This window comes from Charadrius vociferus, unplaced genomic scaffold, assembly GCF_000708025.1.
Source record: "Charadrius vociferus isolate BGI_N301 unplaced genomic scaffold, ASM70802v2 scaffold514, whole genome shotgun sequence".
Taxonomy (NCBI): domain Eukaryota; kingdom Metazoa; phylum Chordata; class Aves; order Charadriiformes; family Charadriidae; genus Charadrius; species Charadrius vociferus.
The window spans coordinates 2,001,029-2,014,651 of NW_009648118.1; the positions used below are offsets into that span (position 1 = coordinate 2,001,029).

The following is a 13,623-nucleotide window of genomic DNA, read 5'->3' on the forward strand; positions in this document are numbered from 1 at the left end:
ATTTCTGCACAGCAAAGATCCTTGATGCGCACAGTTGCCCTGTTAGACTATAGCTCTAAATGCCTCTCTAAACTGAAGTTTGTTTTTGTTCCAATTCTCTACTCTAGGCCTGTTAACCTTTTAGTAGACTTCCATACACATAACTCAGTGCATAAACCCAAAGGAATGACAGATTTAAGTCTCTTATATTGATTTTCTAAATGTCCAATCTAATCTATCTTTGCTATATAAATACATTACGAAGGACAAGATTATCACTAATCATCTGTATAAGAATGATATCCCAAATTAAAAATTTTGTAAAGTTAATGTAATCACAGAATTAAGTTACTTCTGGTTGACTTAAATAATAATGCATTGCTCCAGGAAACCTTTAACAACTTAGCTACAAAGATTCAGGAGGACAAAAAAATACAACAACCTAATATTTGTAACAGGCTGTGGATCCTCATGTTCAGAATCACTTTCTGATTCTTCTGTTTCTTCCTCTTCCTTAGTGTTTTCGTTCACAGCATCTGTCATCATATCAGATGTTTGCTCATAGTAGTGAACTAACTCCCGTAACTCATTCAGCCTCTTACGAACTTCATTTAGCTTCCTGAGGAGAAAGAAAAGAATATGCTACGTGTTTTGTCATATTAATCAAATCTATGTAGAGTTGAAAAGTATATATACCATTTAAAGCTCAAGGTTTACTGCCGTTTCCCTAGCTGTAAGAACCTTCTGCTTGAAGCTCTGAACTCATTTAACTGTCTTGGACTATTTACTAAATGGTCTATAATACTAAATTAAGTAGATTAAAACACGAAAGGGTTTCTTAACACAGAATTTATAACACTTAAAATCACTAAAGCACATTATAAAAAAAAAAATTGAAGAACTTTTACTGAAGCTTTTCTGTTGGATTTAGGTTGTCATCCTCTTCACTCTCATTCTGAGAAACCAGGGAATCAGGAGGATAAGGAGCAGATACCAGGCTATTTGATTCACCATTGACAACAGTTACTATGCCCACAGGACCAGAAGCAGCTGAAGTTGTACTTCGTTGATCAATACTCCTTTGAGGAGAACCTGAAGCAGGAAAAACTACAGAAAAAAAAAAATATAGCTCATAAGAACAACTTGCAAAAGGAACCCGCTTAACTGAATTACATTAAAATGTAACTACAGAAAATATTACCAACATACCAACCAGCAGTTAATAACTTCTTTTCTTAGATGAACAAATGCTTTTGTCTTAAGTTTCATGGCATGCAATGCCAACAGGCAGAGTAATAAGTAGCTTTTAAAATAAGACTCCAGTCAGTTTCTTTTAGCTTTAGTGAACTTCAGAAGTGGAAGCTTTCATGCTGTGAATATGCTCAAAGAGTTCTTTTAAGGTTTTATTTATGGCTGAATTGCTTTTTTGGAATTTAGCATTTCAACATGATAAAAATTCTATCTTTTTTTTCCCTCTGCTAAGGTCTTTAATCCATATGCTGTAGAACACAGATTTGAGATTTGATGTTTGCTTTTTCCAGCTACATGAAATCATAACCAAATATACTTGTATAATACGGATTAAGTGTATGTAGAAAGATGGGGGCATAGTAATGGAATTATTAAATCAGCCTGCCCTTCTCCAGGACCATGCTTCAAGTGCCTCACGTTAAGCAGAATACCCTGTGATCATCCCTCAGAAGTTTCCAGCTATAGGACAAACCACACCAGTACAAATGTATTTCTTGAAATAGAAAGTGAGACCAGCAAGTAGGCCTGCACAAAGACTTTAAGGAGAGGAAAAGCCATCTAAGGAACAGGTCAAACCTCTAGCTCATTCAGCCAGTTAAGGTCCTCTCAGACAGCCTATGATCAAAGTCCCTGCAACTAGCGCATGAGAGAATATGGACAAGGAAACCCCATAACGCCATAGAGCTACAAACATCTGAAGTGCCAAGTACAGAAATACAGGTGTACTGTGATAAAAATACAGAGTATGGTACACTCCACAAGACAGATGTGTCACAGACAAGCTTTGAGGAAAAAAATCCTGTCATCACATCCTCACATTGGTCAACTTTGATGTTAAAAACCTAAGTGCTACAAGAAAAAACACTTATCATCATTACTTGTAGTTCTCCATTAAGCCAGAAACTTATATAGCATTAAAATACATTTACATAATATTGCCCCAGCACAGCTTTATCACCTGCATTTCATTAACCAGTTGCAAGCTGAAAAAGATCACATTGCAAACATGCACATTAAAAAAGTTGTATTCTTGAACATATACAATTCTGCCTGTATTTACTTACAGGAGGAGTTATTTAGATGTTGGTCACGAAGTGTATGAAGTTCTCCTAACAGCTTGTCCATTTTTTGCTTTTTACCCTGCAACATTCGCATCTTGTTAAAAAGCTGTGCCTTCTCATCTGACAGGTGTTCGGACACTGAAGAGTTCCTGCTTTGTGAAATCTCTCTGGTAAGTGAAAGACTTTCTGCTTGCCTTCTATTGTCTGGCACAGACTGTGTCTAAAAAGAGTAGTTTCATTTTATTCAGAGTACTATGAAAAAAGCCAAACAAACTGTAAGAAACAAAAAGCCCTCTTATAGGCTTGCAAGGCTCAACAACAGAACTAAGAACATTATAACGTGAAACTGATACTGAAAACACTTTCATGATATCCCAATTATATATGGAGTTAATATGTATTTCTATTGCAATATAGAAACCACTTCTCTGAACTTTCATGGAAAACTGTGAGACAGAAAGTATAGATCAGTCAGCTAATAAATCTTCGCAAAGATGCGGAGCTTTCAAGTTTGGGGGAACCCTAATTACTCCACTAGCAAACACACACAAATAAGCAAGACATTTAACTGCACTGTTCAAAAGAAAACGAAAACCGACAATGACAAAACTTATACAGTGCAACCCAAGGACTGACCTGAGAATCATGAAGCTGGTTATGAAAGCGCTGAATTAAGTCATTCAATTCTTCATTCAGTTCCGAGGTAAGGCTTACTCCTGAAACACTACCTGTAGTCTCTGTTACAACTGGGCAGGCAGAAGAAGGAGGAAAAAAATGTAAATACTTTTCCACAGCGATGAAATAAAGGCTATTTGATGAAAATTCTTGGTTTAACCAGAACATCACTATACTGCACCTCTTAAAATACAGCAATTATTTTTAATGTTGTGTCCTTCCCACTGACTTTACACTTGAAAGATTACTTCCATTACAGAAATGCTACCAAGCCAACTCATAGCTCCTTTGTGAAGAACCATACAAAAGGACTTTTAAGTCCGTTCTGTGTTTTGCTAAAAAGGTCAGAGCAAAATGAAAACAATCAAGTTGTCTAGGGTTGATGGAAACATTTTTCTTGTTAAAACCAGAATTGTTATTACTTAGTATAGCCAAACCAAGAACAGTGCATGTAATTTTACTTCCTTAAAATAACAAATTAACAGGACACCAAGCTTTCATCTTGGTATAAGTTGTAATCTTTACAGCTGCAGTCTTGGGCGTTTGTCCTTCAAAAAGCTTTATGAGAGGAATACATTAAAAAGAAAGCTTTTTTCCCTCCCTGAAAACTCAAACAGTACTAAGATATGGAACTGGCAGCTGAGAGATCCAAATAACTTTCTTTTTCTGCAAGTGTGAACCAACACTTCACAAGAAAAATCAAGCACAAATATTATTTATTTTCCTCACAGATCATGACTTTGTTACCTGCTTTAGTCACAATAAGTTTTACTATTTTCATATTTAAAACCACTTATTTTGCCCTATTTGAATCTTTACATTTCCTGCCCTACAGTTCTGGCACATACCACATCCTTAAGTCAGTCAACACAAACAGCAGTAAGAAACTTATTAAGAGTGACATAGGTGGAAATGTGAAACCAATAAAAACACCACCAAAGAATTAAATAAACCAAGTAGTTCTAATTTATAAGTAATCCTATTTTATACCCACACTGCTCATCAAGATGGAGTTTTATATATTTGAGGAAACAAGAGAAAGCACATTCCATCACAGGTCTATTGCTGCAGAGCACACAGGAGAAGAGCAATTACTGAAAACCATTTGAGAACCAAGGAAACACCTTTGAAGTCACCTGCTTCTTTTGTCCCTGCAGTAGCTTCCTAAAAGCACTCTACCTACCAACTTCTCTGCTTCTCTTCCTACACTAAAATCTAGAGTTTTCTTAACTAGTTCCATCTTCTTTCCTATAGTTTATCAAATCAAGGACAGAAGAAAAAGCAGAAAGATGAGCTCAAGGAACCTTAACGAGAGACTTTTTGGAAAATGCAGAAACCAACACTTATATTTCTACAAATTAAGCTATTTTAAATACAAAAACTAATTTTAATAAGAACTGCTATCCCATATACCCTCTAATCAAGCCTATTCTTAAGAGGAAGAGTCATGGAACAGTAACGTAGGCTGAATCTGAACTTGCTCAGTGCAAAAATGTCATTCCTTGTGACTGCACACATAACTGTACCCCATTTCCACAGAAAACTGAACAGGATTTAGGGAGAGGCAGGGAGCAGGATGAGTTTCCAAAGAAAAGATAATTCACATGTCAACAGTGCACTGCTGCAAGGACAACTGTCTCCCTTTTAAGACTGAATTCTTGAGAGAACAACTCTGCTACCAACCTTTAAGCAGAGATCAAAAAGAAGTCTGTCCCAAAGGTAATTTTTGAAAAGTTGGCAACATATGAAAACGAATTAGAAGAATGCTTTTAAACTGAAGGTTAACATGTAATGGTGGTATTCTATTCTCATAATCATGCCCACAATTTACATGCTATAGAATTTCAGAGTTCTAGTTTCAAATTTACTCATTAAGGGTTTTAGCAAATTCCTCCTTTCTTTTATTGGCTAAACCATTAGCCTAACAGTGGCTATTAAACTGTCAGGCAACCTGCCACCAAAAAAAAAAAGAATCCCATTAAAAAGCAAACAAAAATTCACACTACCAACTGCCTATATCCAGAAGGATGCAGAAAGGGAGAGAACACTCTGCATCTGCCAATTCCGATTCTTTCCTTCAAAGGTCTGGTACATTGATGGAGAGGAGAGGGAGACTCCTAACCTGATGTGGTAGACTAATTTTTAGGAGAAAAATCCACAATTTTAGGATTTTACAAGTGAACCACAGAAATCAGTTGTGTGTTTTTTAACTGACACATCATTTTACAATGTTACATTGTCAACTCGTTTCAGAAATAGAAGCCTTGCAGCATATTTTTTTAAAAGTGCATTATAAAAAAAGACTTTTTGATGCATATTCCACAATTCCAGCTTTAATCATTCAATCAGCACACTAACATGCTACTGAAGAGACAGTCATTCCACATACCGGAATCATCCATGACAGCAATTGCTTGTTCTGCTTTATGCTGCAAAGCAAGAAGAGCTGCCTGTCTTCCTTGAAGAGCCTTTAATTGCTCCTGCTGTTGTAGCATCCTTTTCAATAAATCATGCTGCTTCTTCAAGTTCTCTAACTCCTCTTTAGCTTCCTGTTGAGGATCTCTGGCCTGCAAGATATGGAAGAACATTAACCATAATCATGACAACTTATTTGTTGAGTACTAGGTGACAGAAGTGTCAAAACAAGCAGGACTTTAACAGAATCAAACAGCCTAGTTAGTGTGAAAAGGTGAAAATGAAATAGCTTCACCTTTCTGGTAGTCCTTGTCAATCTACAAATTTCAGACATCCAATAGGGAGAAGCCTGTACCACCAAGACATGCTTACCGCTCCTTGGAGGTTAAAGTTTTCTTTAGAAAGCCAGACAGCTGCCCTAATGTGTCCCAAAGCCTAATGCAAGCACTTCTCTGAATCATAAATTCATAGAAGAGTGCATTAAGCTATAAGACTGGTAAAGCTAAGAGATAAGGCATAGTATCATGGAGCTACATATACTACCAATATATAATTGGTTTACTGGCCTAAAATCTCTAAATTTTCAGCAGTCTTTTGGGGCAGTTATTCTTCTTAACCTATAATGTGTTTAGGTTTGTAGGCTATATTTATGCCATAGATACTAGAATAGATCAGATTTAGGTAAACCAATTTCAAAACAAAACCACGCACAGAACCCCCTTTATACCATATTTTCAAACACGTGGAAATAGATCTGAAGGAACAAAAGCACGTTGGGCATTTAAAATATATATTTAAACTAAGTTATTTTCCTCACCCTATCCTAATTAAAAGCTGGGGATTTGCCTCAAAACTTTTATTTGAGGTTTGTCAGCAAATTAAGTATTTTAATGACACATCCAGTTAAGATCCTGATCCTGTCTAAAGCTGGATTATTGCGCTATGCAGATGAAACCACAGAAAATTTTGCCTCCTTTTTGTTGACAAGTATTTAAAAAGAGCATTACTAACTTAAAAGCATCATCTTCTGTCTACATAGTGCTGAGTTCCTAAAGTATGAAAATCTCTCAGTCCAAAAATTCTGCACCAAATGTCAGAACAGAAGCAGGTATCTTATCAACTAGTTCTGGGTACCAGGGAATGCTCAACTTTCCAGCAGAGAAAGGAGAACTCGCCCAGAACTCTAAACTTCTCTAAGTGTCACTAAAACACACACTGCAACTGATACTGATCATTACTGTTAATTTTTCATCTTTTATATACAGAGGCAGGATAGAGTACACAATGAAATCAACACAGAAAGGAACGAGGGGAAGAAAGGGAGAAGTGGATGCGTCTCAGCTTCTTTCACCTACTAACTAACCCAAGCTTTATCTAAAGTACCAGATTTGCTTGAGTTCATTATAATCAAACAACAAATTTTTCAAGCTTAGTTCTACATTTAAACTAATAAGCTTGACAATAAAAATTAAGCCTTCTATTTTATGGAAGAGAAATAATCATTTTATGGGAAAAAAAAAAAATCAAAACAAAGCCATAGAAAAGCTGGTAACAGATAACAAAAGAAATTTTAGACTCCAAGCCCTTAGTCTTCCCCCTTCCAAACAAATATTTAAATAAACAGCTATACAAAAACATTTGTGGAACAAGTTAAGGCTACTATTCTCTAATTTATTTTCTCTATATGGTATTAGCTTAAATTTGCATGGGCAGACTATTAGTGTAAACATGACAAGTGTCTAAAAGTCACATTTACAATATGCTTTCCCCAAAAGAGAACAGCAAAACTGGAAGGATCATCTACATAAAATCAGAACACCTGCTGTACAGAGTTACATGTAGTACTTTCTCTGTCAATGTTGACACTTCAGAAGAGAAAGTTGTCAAACATTTCTATTTAAAGGGAAAAAAAAGTCTAGGCAAAGACAACTCATTCAATGAAAAGACAGCTGGATACAGATAAGCAGGCCAAATGGGAACATTCACTGTAAGTAACAAATACATTTGAAGCAGTTAACAGGAGGAAAAAAAAAACAAAACAACAAAATCAGCATGTACAAAACCTATTTGAGGCTAAAATAATATTTTGAAGTGTACCTTTGAAGGCAATCCATGTTCTTGGCTATTAATCCTACAAGGCCAGATTTCCCTGTCATTCAGAGCAGCTCTGTCACTTTTCCCTTTAGGGCTTGCTGTAACATCAATGTCTGTAACCTGTTCTTGTGAAGCTGAATTCCCTAGTTTGTCCTCAATGCGGGGCCGAATGCTCAAACTAAAAGATACCTCCTTTATTAAATAGTTTAGTATGTTAGATTTTCAACATGTGCTCCAACTTAGCATGCATTTTTAAGTTACAAACCTACCCACTTGTATCTTGTCAAATAATGAAAACTAGTATCAAATAAAATATACTAAAGAGCAAAGACATTTTTAGTCATTCTTAGAACTTTCATAACAATAAGGCTCCATATAGCAATCAACCTTATAGGACTAGAAGTATTCATTCTGCACATAACATACTGAAGCTGCATGTAAAGAGAAATTAGATGCAAAATGAAGAGCGAAATATCAAAACTAAACCCCATTTTGCAATAAAGATGAAGAAAAAAGCAAGTTTACACACATATTTCTTAAAAATGGTACTGGTCTTTTTCTGCATTTATCAATTATTTTTTTTAAAGTTACAAGTACATCTTACATGTCTATAAATTAATTTTTTTTAAGTTAAAAGTACATCTTACATGTCTATCATTTTATTTCTTTACAAGGATAGAAAGAATTCTTAGAAAGCTAAAAATAATTGCAAGAACTTCTTAATGTTTTAACTGCTGTTTTACTTCCAAACATGTAAATTGTCCTTATCTGTAGAACATTCAGAGTACTAACTATGCCAAGGAGTACCAGCTAGCTCTCTAGTACTTTTTCTCAGTATAGTAGTATTAAAGATGTAAAAACATAAGTAGTTATTAAAATGCTTTTGTATCTACTACAAGAATTGTTTAGCATGTTAATATAAAAAGCTTTTATAAATAGAAAGGACGACTCTTTGCATATGTCAAAACTAAATTCAGAACACATTTTCTAAAAGGTGCTCCTCTCGAAAAAAGGAGAGAAACTTCTGTGTTAGAGCAATACTACCATATTACTAGAAAGACGCTTGGGCAACGGCCCACTAAAGACTCATTTCTAACCCTCTCCTCACCCAACACCAGCAAATCTTCCCCACTAACAGAAACAAACTCATAGGTGAAAAATTGTATAGAAAACTATTCCTTCCTACATCAATACAGTGCATGCTCTGCCAAAGGAAACATTTAACTTTTTATCCTACTTCGAAGAAAGACTAAAGATTTAAAAAAAACTAATCATGATATATTGTTGTGACAGAATCGTTAATTTTTTCCCCCCCATATCTAAAAAACCCCAAATCCACACATGCATGAACATCTCCCGAACAGAGTCTTTGGGGATTTAGTATTTTTTAATTGAACTGCAGACTATGAAACTATCACAACAATCAGGACCAAACCAAACCAAAACAAAGTCTTCATTTCTAACACCTTAATTACTAAAAGGCAGCTTACCGTGGTATCTGAAGCCTCAGACTGCACATCTACGTTTAGCGATGTGCTCTCACCTACAGAACCAGATCCCACAGCTGAATCTACAGTCCGAACATCATCCTCCTCATTTTCTCTAGCCTGAAATATTTCATTGGCATAAATCAAAAGCTATATAAAGGGGGCAGTAAAACTGAATAATGGAAGGTACTACATATCACAACCAACACCCCCAGTAGCACCACCAAAACATCAATGGTCAACTCCTAAAAAAGCTTACAGTGCAGAAACAAATAAATTACGTTCTCAGACTTACAAGCATCTTTTGCAAAAATTTCAGATAGGATTTCTCCTGCTCTTTAAGGTGATCTATAAGGTGTGATAAACGCTCAACATTGGCCGATCTTTCATTTTTCTCTACAAGATCATCCCGCATGGAGCTGGCCTTAGCAATATAGTCGCGAATCTGAACTAGTCTGCTCACAATCTGTAAAGACACTGAAATTACTGAATGCATTCAGCTACAGCTTTAACGTATTTAATGCACAAGACACAGTGACAGCAACAGCAAAGTAGTAATTAAAGGGTGACGTACTAGTACTTTCAATCCTATAAGCACAGTTCTGCAAGCAGTTAAAAGTCAACAGCTTTTATAAGGATAGATTTATGCATGCGTGAAGTTGCAAGGCTGAAGCACAGGGCTTCTTGTCGACATAGACTAAAACAGAATTGAGGCTCATTAACGTATGAAATATTAAACTGTGAGAGCATTTACTGGAACCATATAAAAAAAGAACCAACCTCTAAGTTGAAAATTAATACTGCTTCTGTTACCAGTAAGCAGATTTCTAAAGAACAATACATGATTAAGTTTGGTTTCACATTTTCCTCAAGTTGCCTTTTAAAACAGCGGGAAGATAAGTATTGCCAATAAAGATTTAACAGTTATACTTCTCCGAAATTTAGAAAAATGCACTGAAAAGTCACAAGGTAATTAAAACCCAAAAGTCAATATTCTGTAGATTTTATAGGCTATGTAAATACCTGGCTACTATCCATAGCTGGTTCTCCCCTTCCATCTTCTTGAGCAGAGACTTGACAATTGTGTAAGAAATCCTTGCTTAGAGCAGCTCCAAACAACTCTTTACATTGCACTGACACCCCACTTTCCTTTTTTTGGGAACCTGAGGCAGGATCTTTGCTTTTGTTAGTGTTTATCTGTAGCGATAGGAAGTTGAATGGCTTTTTGTTTTCATTAAGTTGACGTTTGTTGTTAGCAGCCGTTGCCCTGCCTTGAGAATCACTTCCAATGCTTCTCTATAAACAAACAAACAAAAAAGAACAAATGCTTTTTTCCCCCCTCCAATATATTCTCAACACTGATTAGTTTCACTGCTTGGACTACCAGTTCTGCAGTATTTTTAGACTGATTTTAAAGTTATCTTATTAGTCATTGACTAGACAAAACCTAGCTGAAGACAGTGCTGGTGATTTTTGCCATATAGTTTTCAGAAAGCAAGACCACCCTCACAGACCAGCTGAGAAGCAGAAGTGTTCTGCAGTTCCTCAGAGCTTAGTTCCTCACCCTTGCTGTGGCCTCCACCTTTACTGCAGTGAAAGGCATCCTACTTCTCCAGGTACATTTGGAATAATAATAATAAAAAAGCAACACATTCATTTGGAGAATATGATACCTCATAACTTCAGCTTTTCTTTAGAACCTCCTGAATAGCAACTTGTTGCCGTAATGTAAATGGGGATTAAGTTACGTCCAGTCTTTATATTTGAAGTCAAAGTAATGAATTGCATTTGAAAGAATCTTCACAACCCAAACAAGTGAACAACAAACTTTGGCAAAGATTAACAAGCCTCTATTCTGAAACTGTTAGCACAAATATATGCTTTGTTACCAAAGAATTAATCCCTCATACTTTTCATCATTTTGGACAAAGGAAGGATGAATGTGCCATATTCCCAAAGAAGCAGTTATGGCTCAAGAATTCATGCCACACACATTTCTCTACATTCTACTGAGGAGCAGTTTTTAACACTATTCTTCTGCTTAATTCACAAGGATAACAATGTCCAGAATCACAAACTGGTGCTTCAAGAACAGACTGTCAAAATCAGGTAACAGATATTTTCCAGTGGCAGACAAGTATGACAAGTAAGAAATGCCTATCTGAGGACACAGGAATTTGTTAACAATTAAGAGGAAGAAAGGGAAGACAGCTAGCATACTCTCAAGCATAGGAAAGCCATGGTCCTGAACTTTCCGTAATTTTCTCAAGTTCAAAACCAGAATTTTTATTTGGCTCCCATGGTGCCTATAAGCTTTTTTTTACCTTAATCACTTATGAAAGCTTCTTTACTTATCTGTCAAATTATTAAGAGATAGCTGAATACATTTTGAAGTCATATTTTTAGTGGGAGCTACTATTCTTACAAACCTGATCCAGATCACTGAAGTTTATTCTTTGTTTAAGCCTTTCTAGTTCAGCCTGCTCTGGAACAGACATCTGGGTCATGTATCGAGCATGAGGAAAACTATGAGGAGTTCTGGTCTTCCGTCGTCCCATTCCAGGTGAGGATTCTGGAGATATATCATTAGTAAGCCTTGTTTCAGCTTCCCCACCAAGCTTTTTCTTGTTTTTTTCTGAAGATCTGTTTGCTTTCTTCTGTTGACCTCCCCAGTCCTTAAGGGGAAGGAAAAGAAAGAAAAAAGGTCGTATTTGTTACCCATATAGATAAAAAGTACACGTTTTAATTCAGTGAAAGAGAGTTTACTTTTATTTTAGAAGTAAAAATAAAACCAGTATCAAAATATGCACTAAGTTTTCTAGAGCAAACAACACATTACAAAACATAATTTTCTCCACTGCATAAATTAAAAATACCTTGTCAGGAAATTTTAAACCCATTTCATTCTACAATGCATTAAATTAATTTCAAATGACGCTAAAATTGTATTTTTCTTTGCTGAAGACTCTTCAGAAGCTTAGAACTTTTAAAATTCGTTTTCACTTTCATGACACCTACAACACTTCTGTGTCTAGCTGCTTTATTTACCCAAAACGCTTCCCATAAATACATCTACAGACATCACAGCCTCTGAACTACAGTTAGTGCTTGCTTACATCCACCTCAATTATTTGTATTGGTTTTGCAGATACTTACCTGTAAAGGTGTACCGACAAGGCTTAGGGTTTTGCATTGTTACCTGCCACTAAAAGAATCTACCTGGTAATTTTAACATGCAGCATAATATGGCAACTGAAAGATAAGATGAATTATACCGTGTTGTTCAGTCGGTCATCAAGGCTCTCATTGCTCCAGCTAGGCAAGTCCTGATCATTCATGCCTTCTTCAAAGGGACCACCTCCTGTTGCCATGACAAGCAATCAATAAAAAGAATCTAAAAGAAACAGCTGAAAGAAACGTGCTGTGTTAAAATCAGTTTAATGTAGAATATTTTAAAGATTCATAATCTGAGATGACAACTACATATTCATTATAAAATGCAAACACAAGGCTATTTTAGGAAACTAAAACCCGTTTACTAAACAGTGTTACTGAAAATGTAACAGTGAGAAGAACACAGATACTGGCATTAAAAATTAAACAAGAAGTAGTTCTGGGTTTGGGTTGGTTTTTTTTTTTTAGGTTTTTTTTTACCTTTTTGTTTTCATCCCTGCTCTTAGAAAGTAAAGATTTTTTTTTTTTTGAGGCTCTCAATTTTCCTCACTTTTAAAAGACACTATACCTTGCTTGGAAAGACTACTTTATGATTCATAAAGCCTGCACTTTCAGGTCCAGGGTGATGTCTATTTGATACAGTGTCTTTGGAGACCCAGTACGTCAAACTTTCACATTGATTTCAACACTAAGATGTTGACAACAGAGCACTGAAGGGGGATACTGGATACCATACACGGAAAATAGAAATCAATAAAAGGATTTTTATTTCTTTACTACAGGTTAAGTAATTTAAGCAGTGAATGCCACGACGCTTACAGTTGCTAGCAAAACCAAACAAAATAATATAGGTTTCCTGAAGCTTTGCTGCTCCCTAATAGTGTCATTCTGGGCAGTATAAAGCAATTTGTATGATTAAAGTTTCCACTTTCACTTCTAGTTTTGACATTAGTAATAAAAAAAGATGATAAAGATCAGAAACAAAATATTCCTTTATAGCAGTAAAACTAGATTAGCCTGTTGAAAAAGGTAAAGAATACATACTGTTTATACTCTTAGGCTGCTATAAAAACTATGCAGCTTAAGTGCTGCTGGCACACTTCCACTGCACGAAGCTACAAACTTTTTCTTTATAACAGCTATGAAGTCCTGTTACAGATGTTCAAAAAAACAGTCTTTCTAAAGATTTTAGTGCAACCTACCTACTATTAATTTTCATACTAAGATGTCACACAGTGCGGATGAAGAAATCACCTAAATCTCAAGATTAAGAAGTGTCTAAGAAGGGTTTTTTTATAATCAGTTCCAGAAAAAGAAATTAATCCTGAATTAATTTTAAAAGCTGTACTAGTGCATCTATCTCGCTTAGGTATAGTATTCAATCAAAATCACACAGCACAGCATTCTCAGTAGGTGCCCTTGCACAAAGCAGTGCTTTCATGCAAACACAGCCTATTACTATACTATTAAGGAAGTGGGATCTACCA

The 13,623-nt window shown here is 35.7% G+C and overlaps 1 protein-coding gene across 1 annotated transcript in view; it reads right to left on the bottom strand.

The window, feature by feature from the left end:
• Positions 1 to 12,333, bottom strand: part of PCM1 (pericentriolar material 1) — a 40,993-nt gene extending 28,660 nt beyond the window's left edge. Inside the window, 9 exon segments of the mRNA XM_009883920.1 lie at positions 422 to 598; positions 888 to 1,071; positions 2,295 to 2,511; positions 2,928 to 3,037; positions 5,356 to 5,533; positions 9,258 to 9,428; positions 9,986 to 10,258; positions 11,392 to 11,637; positions 12,238 to 12,333. Coding sequence (XP_009882222.1) covers positions 422 to 598; positions 888 to 1,071; positions 2,295 to 2,511; positions 2,928 to 3,037; positions 5,356 to 5,533; positions 9,258 to 9,428; positions 9,986 to 10,258; positions 11,392 to 11,637; positions 12,238 to 12,333 — 1,652 coding nt within the window.
• Positions 12,334 to 13,623: the final 1,290 nt, after the last annotated feature.